Genomic DNA, 18,005 nt, shown 5'->3' on the forward strand with positions numbered 1-18,005 from the left:
ATCCTCGAAGGCTCTTTGTCCCAGTCTAATCGCCTGGACGCTGTGCGGCCTGGCTGCCTCGCAGTATGCAGGCATTCGGGCTTAGGCACCCCTACGGCATGATGTTAAGAGGAGGAAAGGTGCGTAATATGGGATGGCCCATATTCGCCAGTGCGGTAGGCACCTGGACCCTGCCGATCCATTGACCATCTAAGTTAGATGCATGCGAAAGTCTTTGGGGCAGAGTAGCCTTTTTCCTCTTCTCCTCAGATAGTGACACAATTGTTCTAACTCTCCCACAGAGTAACGCTTCTAGCTTAAGCAGAAAGAGAGTAAGCAGAAACCACAACGGAGCCAGGCCAGCGTGATCATCATGATCACCATCCACCAGGACGCCGAGTGTATGGCAAATATACTGCCGGCCGTGCCCGTGCGCGCGGAGAAGCGGTTCTTCGCCTTTCAGGACGCTATCTCGGCCCCGGCAGCCCTCTCACTCTCGCAGACCGGCACGCTCACCCTCGTGATCGAGCAGGACGGTGTGCCTGTCTCTCATAATTTCAGCAAACAGCTGGGTATCTTGAATTTCGTGACAGCCTTTGATGCTCGCCAAGGTGAAGGCGGGAACCTCAGTATTGCTATCGCTGCTGATTCGGGTGACGGGGGAAGCAGTAGTCTTCACTTGATCTGTGACGTTGCCCCAGGCCAGCTCGTTGATCTCGATCCACAATCCGATGCGATCCAGAGTGCCGTTGGGGTTTCCTATGTGCACGACGTTTTCATCGTATGTTACCTTTCCTTGTTGAAACCCACATCTCCGATTTCTCAATGACGTTACTTCCCCTCTTTCTTTTTCAAAACCTTGTCAACGGGTCTCACGATCAAGGTTCATTGAAAACGCCTTTAGAGCGATTTCACTAGAAAAGTTGGTGAACGGGAACTCCCTCTCGTGTTCCTGGCCTTCCAACCTAGCGACAAAATCACCAAAGAAGAGCAGCTTGGCTTTGTCAACATCAAGCAATCGGGTAGTGGAGATGAGTTCGTTCCTGGACACGACATGGAAGCTGGCCACCAATCCGCAAAAATTGATTGCCGTGACGTTCGGCACCTGTCGCATCGGGCAGGGTGCGTTCGTCTTGTATCAAACCCCGAGTGGCGCTGTCAAGTTGCAATTCCGGACATTCTGTGGAAAAGGCTTTCAAGCCGAGCCCCGGTGTCCGAGCGGTACGTTATTCTGACCTTGCATTTATCCCCTGGTTTCCTCGGCCTGCCTCATAGTCAGGCCGGAGCAACCACAGTGCTTATACCGTCTGTAAACGACGTCGAGTAAGCTGCCTGTTGGCAACTAATATGATGAATGTGAACCATTAGGTGCGACCTGCCTCACCTCCTTCGTGCATCCAAAGACGGGCTACTCAGTGCTCCTCGTGGGCGGAACAACCGTCACTTCGTTCACTACCCAGCAATACACTTCGGCCACTTCGGCGGGAACGACTATCATCGGTGCCTCTCAGACCACGCCATTGAAGAGCATGCACGCCTCCGCCGCGGGATCTAGCGTCAACATCTGGTACACTACCGCGGAGGACAGTGCCTATAACTACATGGCCGACGCCGACACGCTAGCCAGCGGCAGTCTCGTCCCGATTCTCGCAGCAGGCCACGGCTGCCGCATGTCAGGTCTCGTCACGGCCAAGCCGTCCGCTAGCTCCTCGGCTTCTGGGGCTGATAGCACCGTCCTCGTCAAGACCGTCCTCTTCGCCGACCACAGCAGCGATAGCCTCAGGCTCATGCAGCAGGCGTCCGACACGCATCTATGGCGCGCGCGTCCGTTCTACGCTGCTTCGGCCGCCGAGAACTTCACGGTCCGTGGGTACACTACGCGAGTGGAGGCCGTGTCGGACGACAGCGACGAGCGAGCCACGATCCCCGGATGTCAGCTGCACGTGGTGTGCTCCGGCTACCTGCGCGCCATCGTCAACGGGAAGGTGGCCACATTCTCGCGCGGCGGCGACTGGTACGATGCCGATCAGGCCGGGGCTCTGACAATCATCAGCGAGGCGACCGACATCGCCAGTTCCATCATCCATGTCGACGGCTTCAGGCCGGGTCCGGGCACGCCGCCGGACAGGGCTGAGACAGAGCCCGTGTTTTCGGTCGGAACTGTAGACCCGACCAGCAAGACGCTGGACCGGCTCCGCGAGATCACGACCGGTAAACAGCTGCTAGAGGCAAGACTGAAAACCAGAGACTACTTAGTACAGCCGGGAAGTATCACTTCCGATGTTGCCGAGAAAGCCGCGAGGGCCATTAGCCTATTCCTAGAGCAAGTCGACGGCAAGACGGTGAAGCAAGCTGAAGCACTCAAGCTCGGCTAGCTCCAGGCACACTTTTCTATTTTGGACAAGTTGGACCTTACATCGTGGGTTCCTTTTGCTTGGGTAGAAGAGAAAGCCACGGAGGCTGCCAACTTGGTTGTCGACCGCGTAGGTGAGTGTGTCTCGGTTGGCCTAGAAACTGTCAAAACCCCGCCGAAGCTGTAACCATAGCTCCACGAGCGACTGATCTCCTGTCTGCTTGCAATACAGACGATGGTGTCTCGTTCGTCGTCTCCATCGCTGAAGATACATACTCCTTCGTCGCCAACACGCTGGAGACGGCGAAGAAAGGCATGTCCTGGGTACTATCCAAGATCGGTGTAGGTATTGAGAAGCTCATCGAGTTTGCCGGATTCGTCTTCAACTGGCCCGATGTTCTCAATACTGTGGACAACTTCGCAGCCTACTTCAACTCCAGCGTAGACTACTGCACAGAGCGGGTTGACTCGCTCAACGTCGACATCAAGGCCTGGCTCCAGCAAGTACGGGCCGCCATCAAGGCAGACCGGCCGTCTCTCGAGCCGTTCAATAACGGCAAACGAGAAATAGAGAACTCGCCGGTGAATGAAGAAAGCCACCGCATTGTGTTCAGTGTCCCGTTCAACTGGTCATCTTATCAAATGATGCACGGGATAGTGTTTGCAAGTGCGGCCACAGACGAACCAACAAGTAAGACCCCGATCAGCATCCTCAAACATCATTCCTGCCGTGAAGAGCCACGGACATCCAATTGTCCCATATTCTCTTGCTTATTCGGCCAGTTATTCGTCTGCTGACGGGGGATGTCCTAACGTACTGTTTAGGCACGGAAGAAGACAGCGTCCTCTCCGACTTGTGGCAGCTTCTCGTGGACCAGTTCCAAACCGTCGCCACCTTGATCGAAAATTTAGCCGATGGTCTGTACCAAATCTTCAGCTCCAACAACTGGACTCTCGAAGACGTCGTGTCCAAGATTACCGACGATATCTTGAACGCGGCTTTAAGCTCGCTTGAGAATGTCGTTAATGCTGTTCTGAAAACTGTCAGCCGTATTTTCGGCCTGTTCAGGCAGTTGGCCAACACCGAGATGGAATTCCCCGTCATCACGGCGCTGTGGAAATTCATCTCGGGCGATCGCCCCCTCACGCTGCTCAACTTCTTCGCCTTAATCCTGGCCATCCCGACCACCGTCATCTACAAGCTCGTCATGGGGAAAGCCCCACCGCTCTTGGCTGGCAGGCTAACGAAGAATACACTTGCCAAATACATCGACGGGGCTGATATCTCTGAAGATCCAACTCTGGGGGCCGATATGAACCAGTTTGCACCAGCAGCTGTTGTCGTGGTTCAGTTCGTGGCACTACAGCTCTGGACGATCAACACGGCTCTCCGCTACGCTCAGGGCTCAGGGACAAGTACGGCGAGCCCGGGCAAGCGCGTCGTCATCAGTCCATCTTTCGCCCTCCAGTCGCCCAGCCTGCACAACCAAGTGTTGAATAAAGTCCAGGAAATGCTCGATGGTAGCATGCTGGATCTGATCGAAATATTCCTGAGGCTTCCCACAAACCGTCACGACAGGATGGATTATCTGCGCTGGTTTGTGAGTACACTTGAATTTATCCACTCCTCTCACTCATCCTCCCTACCCTCTCTTCGCAGCATTGGAGGTTGCCTTCAGTAGCTAATCATGGCCCACAACCCCTGCTGTCCAGATCTGGGGTTTCGATGCGGTGGGAAGGCTCGTGAGCATCTTCAAATTCATCGCCAAGAAGATCAGCCCCGATTTTATCGATAAGGCGTCCGCGGTCTGGTGCGTGTTCGCCAACGCCTGCTGCATCTGACCCAAGGTGATCGTCATCACCCATGAATACACCACTGAGACCGATCCCAAGGACAAGATCGCCCCGCTCCGCTCCGCAGGCGAAGTCATAGATCTGATATTCCAGCTGAGTGGCGACGCAGCTAAGCTCGTAGCAGTCTTCGCCAAGAACCCCAAGGTGTTGCTTGGGGCCGTCGCAGCTCGTAGAATTAGCGTATCCTTGAGGGCCATGTTGAAGCTGGTGATGTGGATCATCGAGCAGAGGCTTCCCAAGCCAACGACGTGGCCACCTGAGCAGAGTTGAGTACCACGGCTTGGCGCGTACGACGCAGTTCTTGTCTATTTCGAAACTATAGCGCAGGAATAAACGGATTGTTCATTATCTGAGCATGCAGATTATACACGCCCAAGTTGCCGCCAACCACGTTTGCCGCCGGTATCGGGCCTGGCTTTTGAAAGTGCGATTGCAATCTGGTTTCGCCCACTAGTGAACCAGTCTTCTATCATAGGTCTTGCAGAAGATGAAGTCTAGAGAGAGCTATAATATGACCGTAATTGGGCTAGTTGTAATTTTAGAGAAGACATGTCTAATTTGACTGCCTAGTTACAGGAGAACGAGGATTTTTCAAGGAAAACGTAGGGGGCGGCGGCATTCTCAAATCTCAGGATGCTAAGATCCTTCAGTACCAAGGTCCGCCAGTGCCACGCTCCCATTGGCGAGTCCAATCATGAGCGTCTTGTTATCCGACGAGAATCCAATTGCTAGAGGCAAGGCCGGAGTGCTCGCGATTCTTTTTTCCTGCTTTCCAGAAGAAGAATTGCGAATAATAATGTCTCCGTGCCCCTGGTGGCTGGAGGCGGTGGCCAGGTATTCGCCGCTGGCAGAGAACTCGGCAATGTAGACTGGTGCCGAGTCACTGCCACTGCCGAGGCCTGCCGGATTGTGGCGCGAGGCATCTTCCACTTCCAGTCCATGCGTGTTGTCGCCTTATCCCACGCGTTCCCCACCGACCAAGCAGAGAGGTCGTCATCTACTGAAAAGCCGATGCCCGAGACTGGGCCTGCGGTGTGGATGGTGTGGACGCAGGTTCCAGTGAGAACGTCCCACAGCTGTATACCCGGAGACTCATTCCCTATCGTCGCAATAACCTGTCCACCCGCAGAAAATGCGACCGAACTCACTCCCTTTGGATGTGATGCGGCGTCGTCTAGGATTTGCAGCAGAGAGCCGGTGTGTGTGTCCCAGACATGGACGCGAGGCTCCAGGGTCGCAAGGCGACCACTGTCTGGAGAGAATATCATGGAATTGTTCCCTGCGGTATGCAGCCTAGACAATTCTTTCCCGGTGTCGCAGTTCCAAAGGATCTTCAAGCCTGACTCGTGCGAAGTGGCGATGATCCGTGTGCTTGGAGAGAAGACTAGTGCACCACTCAATCCCGGCAGTTCAATCCTCAGCGGTTTCTTAGGCTGTAGGCTCCAGATAAAAAGGCTATACTTCTTCGAGTAGTTCTTATCGATGGCCGTTACGGCAGCAAATGGTCTGCTACTCTCGGTAGAGAAGGCCAGAAGCTGGACGGATCCGGAGTGACCGGATAGCGATTCGAGCTCTTTGTTTTCTGTAATGCTCCACCGCGTGATATTGCCATCCGGCTTGGAGAAAGCCACAGCGGAGCTATCAGGAGAAAAAGCCCAAACGCCGGTCCCTCCCAATGAAATGGTCGTAGTGTTGGCTCTTCTTGAGCCTAGGAACAACTCCAATTGCGAGTCTTTCCAGTATGCGTAAGAAAGGCAATCAGGGGAAGGATATCCATAGTAGTAGTCCTTTGCCATCGGCTGGAGGTAAGTAGGCGATTGCTGCACTCCGATATCCAAGAAAGTGACACCAGCTCCAGAACTCGATGCTAGCAGATCTTCTTGTGGTGAATATACCAGGGATATTGGTATACCCATGTCATACCCAAAGGTCTGCAGCGGTACCATGTCGCTCTGGGAAACATCGAGTATCGTCACCGTCCTGTTGAGCTGGCCGACAGCTACCAACTTGGCCGATGATGAGACTGCCATGCAACTGATACCGTGTTCTAGCTTATTCACGCTAGATCTGTTCTTCACCGTGTCCCAGACCGTCAATTCGCCGCTGGTACCCCCCGCCGCAAATCGCTTACCATTGGCTACAAACGCTATCGTCGTTAGGCTAGATCGAGCCCAGAGCTCGACTAGGTCGTCATCCCCTATCTCCGGTTTGAATCGCTTCATTGTGCCGTCTAACGATGCGGAGACCAGAAAACTACCATCTAGAGAAAAGGCGAGGGTTGAAACTTCCTTCGTATGCGGTTGTCTAAACCACTGTACAAAGGGTCTGTCCTCATTCGTCTACACTACAATCTTGCTAATAACCGTGCTAATGGCGACAAGGTCGGCACCCACGGAAAATGCCATCGAGATGACTCTCGTGTGGTCGAACCGGATGTCTCGGGTTACCAGAGGCACCTCAGAGCCGCCGCTGTCCGAATCGGCGTTCGGTGTGATCGTGACGCCATCTTCAACTGTGCTGCCGCAAGCACCGCAAACGTAGGTGCTGTGCGTCGGATCTTCCGCTGATTGACCCATTTTGGTGGCCTTCTTTGCCCATAGAGAGAAATGCTGACGAGATGAGGGATCCAGGCTTTCTTGGAGACGTTTTTCCTATTCCTCGATACTAATACGCCAGCTCGTTTAGCATAACTATCTAGCCGTCAAGGTGGTGCCGTAAGGACCTAATCCAACGGCAGCGGGAACCTAAAATCTCGTGTGCCAGAACTGCAGGGCATTCCGGCGTCATCATCATCCGATTGGATATCACTTTCATGTCGTTAGCCTCGATTTTGGGGTTGGATGTTGCTTTTTGGCCCCTAGCGAATCATGCGGTCAACCTCAAAATCGTGCATCTGCCGACATGCGCCATTTTATTCTCGTTAGCCTTACTCTTGGATTGGGTATTGGTGAATGATGTTCAAGCAAACCCCCAACTTTTACGAAGTGCATTGCCGAGCTCTCCCTGGCGCCTTCAACTGCTGGGGGACACGGTCTAGCCCTTACAATGACATATACGAGACGCCTCGAGAGACGCGTGCGAGGTGCATGAGAGAAATGTTTCACATGCCAGCCTGTTCCCCGCACAGATCTCAAATTGACAAGCAACGGAAAGTATACAGTCTGCTAAACAGTGCACAACACCGTGTCCATATTGGGTCGTCAATCAACACAGTGGCGTCGACCACGAAACTCAAACTGGCATAGTGGATTTAGACATGGCACCTCCTTCTACACCTCCGCCGGGGTTTGAAATCTTAGTGCATTGACTTACAGGGGGCTTTGACAGGGGCCTGGGCAGGGGATTTTCAGCTTGCTAGCTACATACGCAACTTTCGAAGCAGAAGTACCATTTCTAGTAGTTTCTAGCACATTGGTATCTCAATTCAAAAATCTCAAAATATTCCACCCGTTCAATCCACCAAATCCACCATTTCAATCCACCAAGTCAACCACAAGCAAAGTCAACACAGCCGAATCCACCGAATCCACCAAATCCACCCAAAAACGCCAAATCCGCCCAAAAAACCACAATGGCCAGTCAATCAACTACGTCAACTGCGTCAACTGCCAGCCAGTCTAATAGCCCGTTACAGGCCTGGCAGGCACCTGAATCCCCTGCCAGGCAGGTGACTGACAGCCAGTTACAGGCTTGGCAGGCGCCCCCTGAGTCCCTGTTGGAACCTGAAGACCCCCTTTTAACACAACCAAGTCAGCAAATCTCACCTTCTTCTTCTTCAACAACGCCCTGTACGCCGTCGAGGAAGCACCTCACGCGTGACCAACGCATTATCGTCCAAACCCTAATACGCTACTCTCCGCTAGCTCCTTGGCCATTTGCGTAAACTAAGCGTGCCTAATGGTAGCGTCCGATATAGTGCCCTAATATTCAACCTTAATTATCCACGATAAACCTTGGATAAACCATGAGCCAACTTTATTTAACCTTGGCTCACTAACGGACTTACTGTGTGGGTGGACAATAGTGCGAACCTCCCATTCCAGGGGAGCAAGGGGACAAGTTCAGTGGGTTATTTGGCCATTTGTGGGCGAGAACTCCTCGGCGAGGCTAAGTTGACCATGCCTATTTTGGCCCAGCCCACTTTTGGCCCGTGCTGAGCCGCCCACTTACATGAATGACACCCTACATAGAAGCATGTAAAATATCGCCAAATCAACTAATCTCTATACAACTTTTGTCTTCTTCTTCTTCTTCCGAGCTTTCTGATTCGTCAGAGCTGTCAATATTGCGCCCCACTGCCCTCTGCGCGCGCCGAATGTCTTTTATTGAGGCAAACTTCGAATTTGGGCTCAATTCCACCTTCTTCCTCTTGGTTCCCTTTTTGTTCTCAAACTCAGCTTTCAGAGCCTCATTTTCGTGCCTAAGCTTAGCCAGCTCAAAGTCCCTGAGGGTGAATGCCTTCCTGACTTTCCTGAATAGCTGATGACGTGCCCTGCGGGCCGGGGAGCTGATGTTTACTTTGGCCAAAGCAATCATAAGGTCCGTAACCTTATTTTTTGGTTTCTTGGCCCTGGCGCTGGCGAGGCTGTCCGCTTTTGCGAACGAGGGTTTAGCTGTAGACCGAGAGCGGCGCAAAGTTGTTTGTGTGTGTTGGCAGCTTCTAGATTCTCGGTACTCTGTAGTTGTTGGTACAAGGTGGTAGCCAACTCCTGGGGGTCGGATCCCGAGATCGGACTAGCACCGGGGTTTGTTCCGGCTCTAGCTGTAGATGTAGGGGTGTTGCCCTCTCTAGACGTTCGGTCTGGGCGCAGCCTTTCTGGGCAAGCGGAGCAAGTAGTAATATGTTGCATCCACGTATCTGACTCGGATAGCTCGCCGCAAAAAGGGCACCTAACTAGGCTATGGAATTCGACAAGGTGTCGGTGGAGTTGAGATTCGGTTTGAAGCTCCTCAATGCACCCAATCTCTGGGCAAGCCTCGGTGTCGCCGTGCTGTCTCGCAAAATGGGAAGAGAGGTCACCCACAGCCATTTCCGCACGGCACGTTGGGATCGGGCAGATCTCGATACCATGGCTAGCAAGATGAGCGGGTAAAATGTTTTCTTGCATGAGTTGACCGCATGAAGCATTAGGGCACTCGGCCCAAACGTGTTGTTCGAGAACGTGCTGCCATGCGGATTCCCTATTATGGGTATCACAAGTACCGTCGAAGCAAGCCACACAACAGTCTAGGCACTTCCGGAAGCCGTGGTCGGCCGTGAGATGCCTCCAGACACCTATCTGCGTAAAGAAGAGTGCCTCGCATTTGGATAACCGACATTTTGACCATGGGTGGCACGCTTCCAAATGCGAGCTCCAGTCACTGCTAAGGATGCTTGGGCAAGCTGCCTCACAGGGAAGAAAGAAGTGTGTGACGAGATGCCATAGAGCCGACTCCTCGCACACCGTTTTCCCACAAGGGCAGAGCCTGCCGCGGTGCGACCGCCGGACGTGGGATAGCGAGAGCACTGGAGTGCAGTCGTCGCATGGGTTAAGGAGGTGAGTGCCGGATAAATGCCGTCGCAAAGGCTCGTCCTAGTCCTCGAAGTCGCAATATGGGCATTTTTGCTGGCCCCCCACGCGGCCACCTGGTTCGCTTTCTTCGGTTGCTGGCTTTTTCCTCGACGGAAAGCCTTGGGAGTCGCTCAAAATAGCGTCACAACATACCCAAGCTCGCCCATGGCCGTCTAGACCCCGGGAGCAGATGTCGTTCCAGGCGTCGAGTTTGAATGACGGTAGTCCAGATGGAAACAGATAATTCTGTACCAAGATAAGCGTTGGGTAATCAGGAGCTCCTGGGACTGAGCAACTTGAGTTCTCATGACAAATGGGAATTAGATGCTCGAGCCGGGCATCTAGAAACTTTTTAAGGGTCCTTGGGCTTAGTAGTGTCTGGTTTGGCGTGGGTAAGGGCTGGGAACAGCCGGGGTAAGGAAGTTTGGTGCGAGGGTCGAGCGAAAGAATATTAAATATGTCTAATGTCCGCAGCTGCTCTAAGGATTTGGCTGGTAAATGATGTGACTGGAGGAATTCCTCGCTAATCCCAACCATGGTGGATATAGCGGGCTCGGTCTTTGGTCTTTGGTTTTGGTAAAACGCGACCTGGATATGCGAACTCGTGAAGGGTCCGGCGACTTATTTCAAAAACGCTGGCGGGATGTGTTGGGAAGCTTGCACCAAAGTGTGTCCAAAATCGGTTCAAAATGCAACGTTCTGATTGTGTTCACTATGAAGGTAAGTCCTGGGGACCTTCTAGCTGAGGACCCCATTTTACCCTGAAAAAGAGGGGTTTTCCTGGCCTAGGCCCAAAAGGTTGTCTTGCATGCGTCTGCAGGTCAGACTGCCGGCGAATTCCGGGCTTGGCCAGGACCTCAGAAATCCAACAGGATGGTTCAATTAGTCTGAAAGTCACACAGTGTTTCGCACTATTCGCACTATAGTGATCTTCATGGTAATGAGGGGTATATTTTCCCTCCTACCCGGCCGGGTACAGTCAGGGCAGGGGACAGGTCAATGCGCAGTCCCAGAAAATTGTGTGCATACCGTTGGCAGCTATCACCGCCTCGCACCTAGCCTGCATAGATTCCAACAATGAAAATCGTCAGGTAGCTCATTCTCTATATGACTCGCCCGTTATTGTTCCCCAGTCCTTTTCTCAGAAAAGACCCGGGCCCTTTCCTAACCCTGAAAAACAACCCGAAAATTTCCAGCCTTTCTTGCGTTGATGACGCTCAACGATGCATGTAGGATCCCACTCTTCACCACGAGACATTTTGGCGATTTTGGCTGTGTGGGCTTTGTGGGCTGTTGTGCAGGGGCGTCTGAGGGGCCAATCCCTGGTACCCGGGCAGGGGGTAAAACTTAGGGCTTTGATGCGCGTACCACCTACTTTTTCATACCACCCACCTGTGGGTCCTTGGCAACTGCCAACTCAGGGTCGGCTTTTTGTACTGTAAAATGCCGTATTCCATGGCAGCCACCCAACGCCCTACCGGGCATTGAGGAAGTCAAATGAAGCTCGGTAAAGTCAAAATGCCACTATTTACACTTTCTATGCAGGGCTTTTTTACGCGCAGTTGGTGTTTTAAGGTTGTAGTAGCCAGTTGGCCTTTGCAGGTCTTTACATACATATGCAGTGCTTTCTTGTGCCAAAGAACACATCGTCAACCTACCATTACGCATCACAGAAAGACAACGAAAGGGAGCCAGAAGACCGTAACTGAGACTCCGGTTCCTAATCCCCACCTCTACAACATAGAGGTAACGGAGTGGTAGGGACGCAGGGCTCAACGCAGGCGCTCTTGGGAGGCATTAAATGCTGAAGAGGATGACTTCAACTCCGGGGATGAAGATGACCCTTTTCCTCGAAAGGAGGACTTTTTCTAGGTCTCGACACCAAGGAATTGCATCACCATATCAACAAACTAGGTTGTCATTAGATTAGATTGCTTAGATTGATACACTCCACTCAACACCAAGGAATTACATCACGATGTCAACAAATCAGGATTCAATACATGACTCGGGTAGCTGGGCGTATGCCATGACATTTGGCTAATTTACGTATAAATCCGGGCCTCAGAGTTGCTATTTGCAAGTTGCCTTTATTTCGAGGCTGAGTCAGCAACGAAGAAATCGTCAAAATGGAAAACACCACGGTAAACGCGTTTTCAGGGCTTTTGAAGGTTTTGACGGCTTCAACGCCGTTGAGCCGTTGAGCCGGGCTGCATGGCATGCGCATGGGCGGCCGGATGGTAATTCAGGATTTTACAGGCTTAAATTAGGCTCTGTGTATCTCAGTTGCCAGCAGTTGCTAAGGACTCACAGGTGGGTGGTATGAAAAAGTAGGTAGGTACGCGCATCAAAGCCCAAAATTTATGCACCACACCGCAGTAGGTTATTGAAAGACACGGACTCCCCCACCAGCCCCAAGATTCTTTTGGCCACCCACTTCTGTGCAGTAAATCTCGGCATCTCCTCACCGGGGCTTAGCCGGATTGGCGGAATCTGATCGCCTAGGTACCTTCTAGCCTTGTTCTTCCATAGACTTGAAATCGTCCCGGCCACAAGGTGTGGCTACTCAGGCAACTGAGGAGCAGGTGATGATGGGCCTGAGGATGTGACTGCGAATGAACCTGTTTGCGAGCCTTGGGGTAGTAGGTACGCTAATGCCTGGTGTTTGTGAAACAAGCTCGGTTCCGGTCTTTTTGATAAAAGTCACGCTCCAGCTCCAGCTCTTGATTTCGCTGACCCAAAGGCGAGACGCATGAAAGGGTCAGGGTCATCTCGGGACGAAGCTCATTGCCATCTTACCCTCTTGGCTGAGTCGCTCGGGCGCGTCTAAAATGGCGGGATATACTTGCGCCTTCACAGATGGCGTCGAACGAGGCGGGGAAGGTATCAAGGCCTTTCCCAATAGGGCTTTCCTCGAGTGCAAGCCTTCCAGTCCTTGACTGGACCAGAAGGCTTGCAAGTCAACTGCGCAGTCAAGGACTAGAAGACTTGTTGGTTGACTGCCCCGTCAAAAAGTGTGTCTAGCATACGCATGCTTACAGGGGTGCGAATCCTTCGGCATGCTGGTTCTAAAACAACAAAGAGCTAATCAAGCAAGTTGTAGGTTGGAAGAGAGTGGAGTCCCCGCACTGTGCATTGCCGCCGACTGTTACGCACAGCGCAGTCAAAATAGATCAGAAACCAAGCCTTCAATTGTTCTTGTGTGTGTGCGTAGAAGCCTTTTCAAAAGACCTCTCTTCTTCCTGTGGAAAACACGTCTTTCTACGCCTGTCAGCACTAGGCCTGTGTTGGCGTAGATCATCGCTTGGCAGCCTGAGGCCAAATTGGGCCTAGTTACGTAGGCGCACCTGGTGGTGTAATGACGAGAGCAATGACCACACGAATGGCATAGGGAAAAAGGGGCAACCCACGGGAACCAATTGACTGTCTTAGGTCATTCTAGTAAATGGCTCATGTTCGCATAGACGAGGCATTAGCCGAGGCCTGCGAACACCGTCTTCCAAAGCAAGCGCTCATCGTACGAGACTAATGCCTCTAAAACAAGACGAACGAAGTCAACCCTCAGAGTGATTATGGCGCAAACTCTACGCCTCATTGGCCAGTTCTCGCCCTCGGATTTTTTGAGGGAATCTACCTCCGACCCGGAACTTCCGATGCCCCGGTCTCTCAGTGAGATTCGGTAGTATTGCTGACCACGTGCGCCTCACGTCATCCACTTAGCCACGATCCTACCCATAGCCTTAGAAAAATCATGAGTATGTCAGGGCCAAAGAGGTTGGGAACTAACCATAGCAATGGTGAGCCGAGATAAACCGATCCAGTGCTACACATGCCATCCTTATAGGAGATATATATAAGAAACGACAAGAGAGCCGCTTCAGATCCCTTTGCTGCTCGACACACCAACGCCGGACTTCACACATTCCCACCATCAGACATATAACTTGGCACATCAAGGTCCCTAACTCCTACAAGGCTATATCCCCTATTATTAGCATCTATCAAGACAAGGACAGCAAGAAAAAACCCCAAAGCTCAAGACCCAATGGCAACCGTACCGTCGACCAACAAGCCCGGAAACAGCCCTTCTCCTTCCTCCAACACCACCAACAAAAGCAAAACCATGCGCGCCGTTGTCTGGGAAGGCAAACCTTATGAAATGGCCGTCCGCGACGTGCCCCGACCCACCATCCTCCAGCCCGAAGACGCCATCATCCGCATCACTTCAGCCGCCATCTGCGGCTCCGAGCTGCACACTTACCACGGCGTCTTGGGCAGCTCGACGCCACCCTGGCAGATGGGCCACGAAGGTGTCGGGATCGTCGTCGAAGTGGGGAGCGCCACGGAGCATTTTCGCGTGGGCGACCGGGTATTGGTCCCTGGAGGCACCGACGCCGGCTTCTTCTCCGTCGAGGAGACGCAGCAGGACCAGGGGGGCTTTTACGGGCAAGGGCCTGAGGTTGGCGGCGGGCTTGGCGGGACGCAGGCCGAGTACCTCCGGGTTCCGTTTGCCGACGACTCACTGGTGGCCATCCCCGACGACTTCTCATCGGACCTGGACTGGCTTTTCTTGACGGATATTTTCGTCACCGGGTGGACGGGTCTGGACTTTGCGCGGTTTGAGCCGGGCGACACGGTGGCCGTCTTTGGCGCGGGTCCTGTTGGACTAATGTGCGCGTACGCGGCCGTCTTGCGCGGCGCGTCGAGAGTGTACGCCGTCGACCACGTCCGGGACCGGCTTGACAAGGCGGCCAGTATCGGAGCAATTCCGATTGACTTTACAAACGCCGAAGCCGGCACCGCGAGCGAGCAGATCTTGCGCCGCGAGCCGAATGGCGTCAACCGGACAGTTGATTGCATTGGCCAGGAGTGCGTGAATCATCGGCTGAAGCCCCAGCAGAATTATGTGATTCAGGAGGCCATCAAGGTTACCAAGTTCAATGGCGGGATTGGGATCCTGGGCGTATATGCCGTGACCGCCAGGTCTGCGGGTACGCCCCTGGCTGATACCATGGACAAGGAGCTGCTGGTATCCATACCGGACATGTGGGTCAAGAATCTTAGCATAGGGTCCGGGTCGGTTGGCGTAGCGCTTTACGAAGTTCTTCCCAAGGTGTTTGAGCTAGTCAAGAGTGGGAGGGCTAGGCTGGACTGGGTGGTGACGTCTCAAGTTGGGATTGAAGATGCGCCCAAGGCGTATGAACGGTTTGACAAGAAACAGGAGATCAAGGTGGTGATCCGATTCCCTTGGGCCAAAGAGCGCTTGGTTGCCGAGTCGGAGGAGATTGCCGCTGATGAAGCAAATGATGGTGGTAAGGTGAACGGCCATACTGGGGAGAAACGGCCGCTCAGGATCCCTATGTGAGTGTGAAGACCCCATTAAGCTTGCACAGAAAAAAAATAAAAATAAAAATAAAATAAAAATACTAACAATCATGCAGCAGGAAAAAGACTATGAGAGTTCTGCAATTCTAGATGACAGGGGCAAGACTTGGTGGGCGGCAACAAGGACACTGGAGTTACGGGCGGCTTAGTTGATAGCTTTCTTTTAAAGCTTTGTAGTCAGGTAATAACCCGGCAATAGGGATTAATCTTGTAGTTTCGTGCTTTGATCACTAGCTAGTTGACAAAAAGCTTGGTTCTATAGAGACGAGAAAGGCGCTATAAATAGCATAATCCATCTCCAAGACACTCTAACTTGCTGCTAGCCCACCCTAACTCGACACTCCTTGTCACCCTCTGTACTACAGTACTACTTCTTCTCTCTATATGAAATTTTGACGTTTCATTGCTTGCTGTGTGCTCCGCTGATTACCGCCTCCTTGTTTCAGTGGCAAAAGACGCAATCTTAGCGAGGGGGTGTAAGTCTCTTTCTAGCAGCTCTACATCGATAGGGAACACGCTCATAGCCAGGCTCACCGCCACTCCCAAGACGTGATGCCAAAAAGGAGAGAAGGCCGTTCCACAATCACCCTAACGCCGGGCGCCCTCCCATGGAGTCCTGACCGGTGAGGGAACACGTCTGTTCCCATGACGGCAAGGTGCGACGGATGTGGGTCTTCTTCATCAGTGAAGAATAATTAAGCCGACATTCGACTGGTCCGTCACGGCTTCCACCCACCCGTCCTGTCTCTAAACAGACCTTGAGGATCAACCTCGCCCGCCACCTTGTGCGCAAGCGCCCTGCTCGCTGGCTTCAGTCTCGCGAAATAGTCTTGCTTGAAGAACCCATAGTTCATAAACAATGGCAGATATGCTGGCGGCAATCTCCCCGCCTCCTGGTGTGCGAGCACTCTGTCTCTAATCCCCCCATACGTAGCCTGCATCGTCTCCGTCATCCTCCCATAGTCGGCCGGGAGCAGAAAGCTGTAGTTAATCTCGAGGATGATCTTGTGCGCGTCGGGTTCTGCGTCAATGAGGTCAGGGCTGCGTTCGCGCGCGGCCGCAGCGATCCGCTTCGGAAAGGGCTGCCAAGCAATGCTAGCGACGATCCCGGGGACGGCGAGGGTGGTGCCGGATACGTTGCGCCAGTGCGCGTGCATGTCGTACATGACGGCAGCGAGGTTTTCAGGAGACGGCAGGGGGATTGTCTCGGTAGCAATGGTCACGATGGATGCGGGCACGATGACCCAGTTGCTGAATGCCATGAGGTCTGCATACGTGCGCTCGCGGGCCGTGTTGAGGATGGGGCCGATGGAGGTGAAGTTGTCAAATGTACCGGCGGGAGGGACGGCGCCGTCGTAGAACAGAAACAAGATCCACGAGTCAACGAGGTTGACGTTGGTGCGCTCGGCTGTCACAATGACGGCGGCTTTGTCGTCCACGTTGTATTCAGTAAAGTCGCGGACGGTTTGGAGGATCTTCGCATCGACCTCGGGGGTGCGGACGAAAACGATATTGCCGCCGTAAATGGTACCTTTGCGGTAGGCTTGGACGAGGTACGAGACCACAATGCCGAAGTTGTTGCCTCCACCTTTGATGGACTTGAAGAGACCAGGGTAGTTGGTTGCCGTGACAGTGCGAATCGTGCCGTTGGCGAGCACGAGCTCGTATTCGAGTACTGAGGATGCTGCCCATCCGTACTGCGCCGACATGTAGGAGAGCCCTCCACCGAGGACGAGGCCTCCGACGCCCGTGTTGCCAATACACCCGCCAACAAATGTCCAACCGGTTCCTTGTAGCGCGGCAGCGGTGCTGTCGAGACGCTGGCCGGGGCCGACCCGCACTCTTCCTGTTGTAGGATCTAGGAGAACCTGGTCAAGCTTCTGGGTTGATATAAGCGGGCCGCCGGCGACGCTTGACCAGTAGTTGTTTGGGTTGTGACCGCCCGAGTTGATGGCAAAGCTCTCGTTGTTGCCGTTAAGTACGGAGACGATGGCGGACACCTCGGCTGCGTTTTTAGGGAAGATGATACATGAAGGTTTCAAGGCTGCACAGGAGGTAGACTAATACTCCTGCTGTTCATTGATGCATGATGGCTCGATGGGATGAGAGACCTCAACCGAAGTGTTTTCGGCAACCTCCGAGCAGGTGTTAGCGTACGCAGGGGCCACCAAGGCGAAGGCGAGGAGCCACACAGTCCCAACAGAGAGTATCATCTTTGTGGGGGAGACTTATTCCAGTAAAAAAAACTTAAAGACGTCGGATACTTCGTTTGTTGAGGCCTAGCTCCTGTTTTACAACTCTCGCTTGAAGAAGGGAGATCGTGATTATCCTTGGATTCTAGGCTAGTCCAAGGAATTATATGCTGCCATGCCCGTTCTATCGCCCTTCCTTCCAGTCAATCACCATGGTCTGGGAATAGGAACAATGACGTCTATCACAGCGGCATGTAACTTAGTTCGAGGACAAAGACGATGGATGTCACGCTGTTGTTCGGCTGAGGTTTTAATGACCCAAAAAGGGGAGGGATGTGTTGAGGAGTCTGTGGACTGTTGTTGCTTGGGAACAAGACATGACGAGCGGCGTGGTGAGACTTCGTAGAACCGCCGCCAAGGTTGGGGCTGCTGTGTTGTTCTTGGTGCCCTTGGTATTGTCTCTCCCGCTGTTGTGGGAGATCTTTTGGCTACGACAGATCCAACGAGAGGTCGCTGAGAGCATGGCTGGGCGTTACGCGGGGAACGAATGGGCTTTTGGGCAGATTATCGGGGTTGTTATCTTTGCGCCTGTGTTTGCGAGGGCGTGTTTTGCTGGCTGGGAATGTCGGTCGTTGCTTAAAGAGAGGTCTAGGCCTAGAAGTGGGGATACAGAATCCGCTCGGTCAACCC

The 18,005-nt window shown here is 53.1% G+C and overlaps 7 protein-coding genes across 7 annotated transcripts; 4 read left to right on the forward strand and 3 right to left on the reverse strand.

Annotated features, from left to right (window-relative positions):
* Window positions 1-352: 352 nt before the first annotated feature.
* On the forward strand, window positions 353-4,014 carry B0T26DRAFT_644314 (uncharacterized protein; the record flags this gene model as incomplete). Its single annotated transcript, XM_060437619.1, has 6 exons — window positions 353-760; window positions 903-1,200; window positions 1,348-2,321; window positions 2,361-2,472; window positions 2,565-3,062; window positions 3,167-4,014. The coding sequence occupies 6 exons, from the start codon at window positions 353-355 to the stop codon at window positions 4,012-4,014; spliced, it is 3,138 nt and encodes a 1,045-aa protein (XP_060297821.1).
* A 900-nt stretch (window positions 4,015-4,914) lies between these two features.
* On the reverse strand, window positions 4,915-6,483 carry B0T26DRAFT_643691 (uncharacterized protein; the record flags this gene model as incomplete). Its single annotated transcript, XM_060437558.1, has 3 exons — window positions 4,915-5,570; window positions 5,700-5,904; window positions 6,163-6,483. Coding segments are annotated over 3 exons (1,182 nt in total), but the record flags the coding sequence as incomplete, so codon positions are not given.
* A 1,915-nt stretch (window positions 6,484-8,398) lies between these two features.
* B0T26DRAFT_850142 (uncharacterized protein) lies at window positions 8,399-9,333 on the reverse strand. Its single transcript, XM_060447632.1, has one exon. The coding sequence runs from the start codon at window positions 9,292-9,294 to the stop codon at window positions 8,719-8,721; it is 576 nt and encodes a 191-aa protein (XP_060297823.1). The 5' UTR covers window positions 9,295-9,333; the 3' UTR covers window positions 8,399-8,718.
* A 1,399-nt stretch (window positions 9,334-10,732) lies between these two features.
* On the forward strand, window positions 10,733-11,311 carry B0T26DRAFT_700628 (uncharacterized protein). The gene has a single exon (XM_060441557.1). It carries the CDS (start codon window positions 10,962-10,964, stop codon window positions 11,178-11,180), a length of 219 nt encoding a protein of 72 aa, XP_060297824.1. The 5' UTR covers window positions 10,733-10,961; the 3' UTR covers window positions 11,181-11,311.
* B0T26DRAFT_700629 (uncharacterized protein) lies at window positions 11,277-11,636 on the forward strand (the record flags this gene model as incomplete). Its single annotated transcript, XM_060441558.1, has 1 exon — window positions 11,277-11,636. A coding segment is annotated over one exon (223 nt), but the record flags the coding sequence as incomplete, so codon positions are not given.
* A 2,147-nt stretch (window positions 11,637-13,783) lies between these two features.
* On the forward strand, window positions 13,784-15,213 carry B0T26DRAFT_749367 (uncharacterized protein; the record flags this gene model as incomplete). Its single annotated transcript, XM_060445091.1, has 2 exons — window positions 13,784-15,099; window positions 15,180-15,213. 2 exons carry the CDS (start codon window positions 13,784-13,786, stop codon window positions 15,211-15,213), a joined length of 1,350 nt encoding a protein of 449 aa, XP_060297826.1.
* A 629-nt stretch (window positions 15,214-15,842) lies between these two features.
* Window positions 15,843-17,336, reverse strand: B0T26DRAFT_739276 (uncharacterized protein; the record flags this gene model as incomplete). The annotated part of the gene is made up of 2 exons (XM_060443688.1): window positions 15,843-17,183; window positions 17,235-17,336. 2 exons carry the CDS (start codon window positions 17,334-17,336, stop codon window positions 15,843-15,845), a joined length of 1,443 nt encoding a protein of 480 aa, XP_060297827.1.
* Window positions 17,337-18,005: the final 669 nt, after the last annotated feature.

Source organism: Lasiosphaeria miniovina (assembly GCF_030549165.1).
Source record: "Lasiosphaeria miniovina strain SMH2392-1A chromosome Unknown B0T26scaffold_3, whole genome shotgun sequence".
Taxonomy (NCBI): domain Eukaryota; kingdom Fungi; phylum Ascomycota; class Sordariomycetes; order Sordariales; family Lasiosphaeriaceae; genus Lasiosphaeria; species Lasiosphaeria miniovina.

Coding starts and splice junctions, on each gene's coding strand:
- B0T26DRAFT_700628 (XM_060441557.1), top strand. CDS start 10,962: ATGCATGTAGGATCCCACTCTTCACCACGAGACATTTTGGCGATTTTG.
- B0T26DRAFT_850142 (XM_060447632.1), bottom strand. CDS start 9,294: ATGCAAGAAAACATTTTACCCGCTCATCTTGCTAGCCATGGTATCGAG.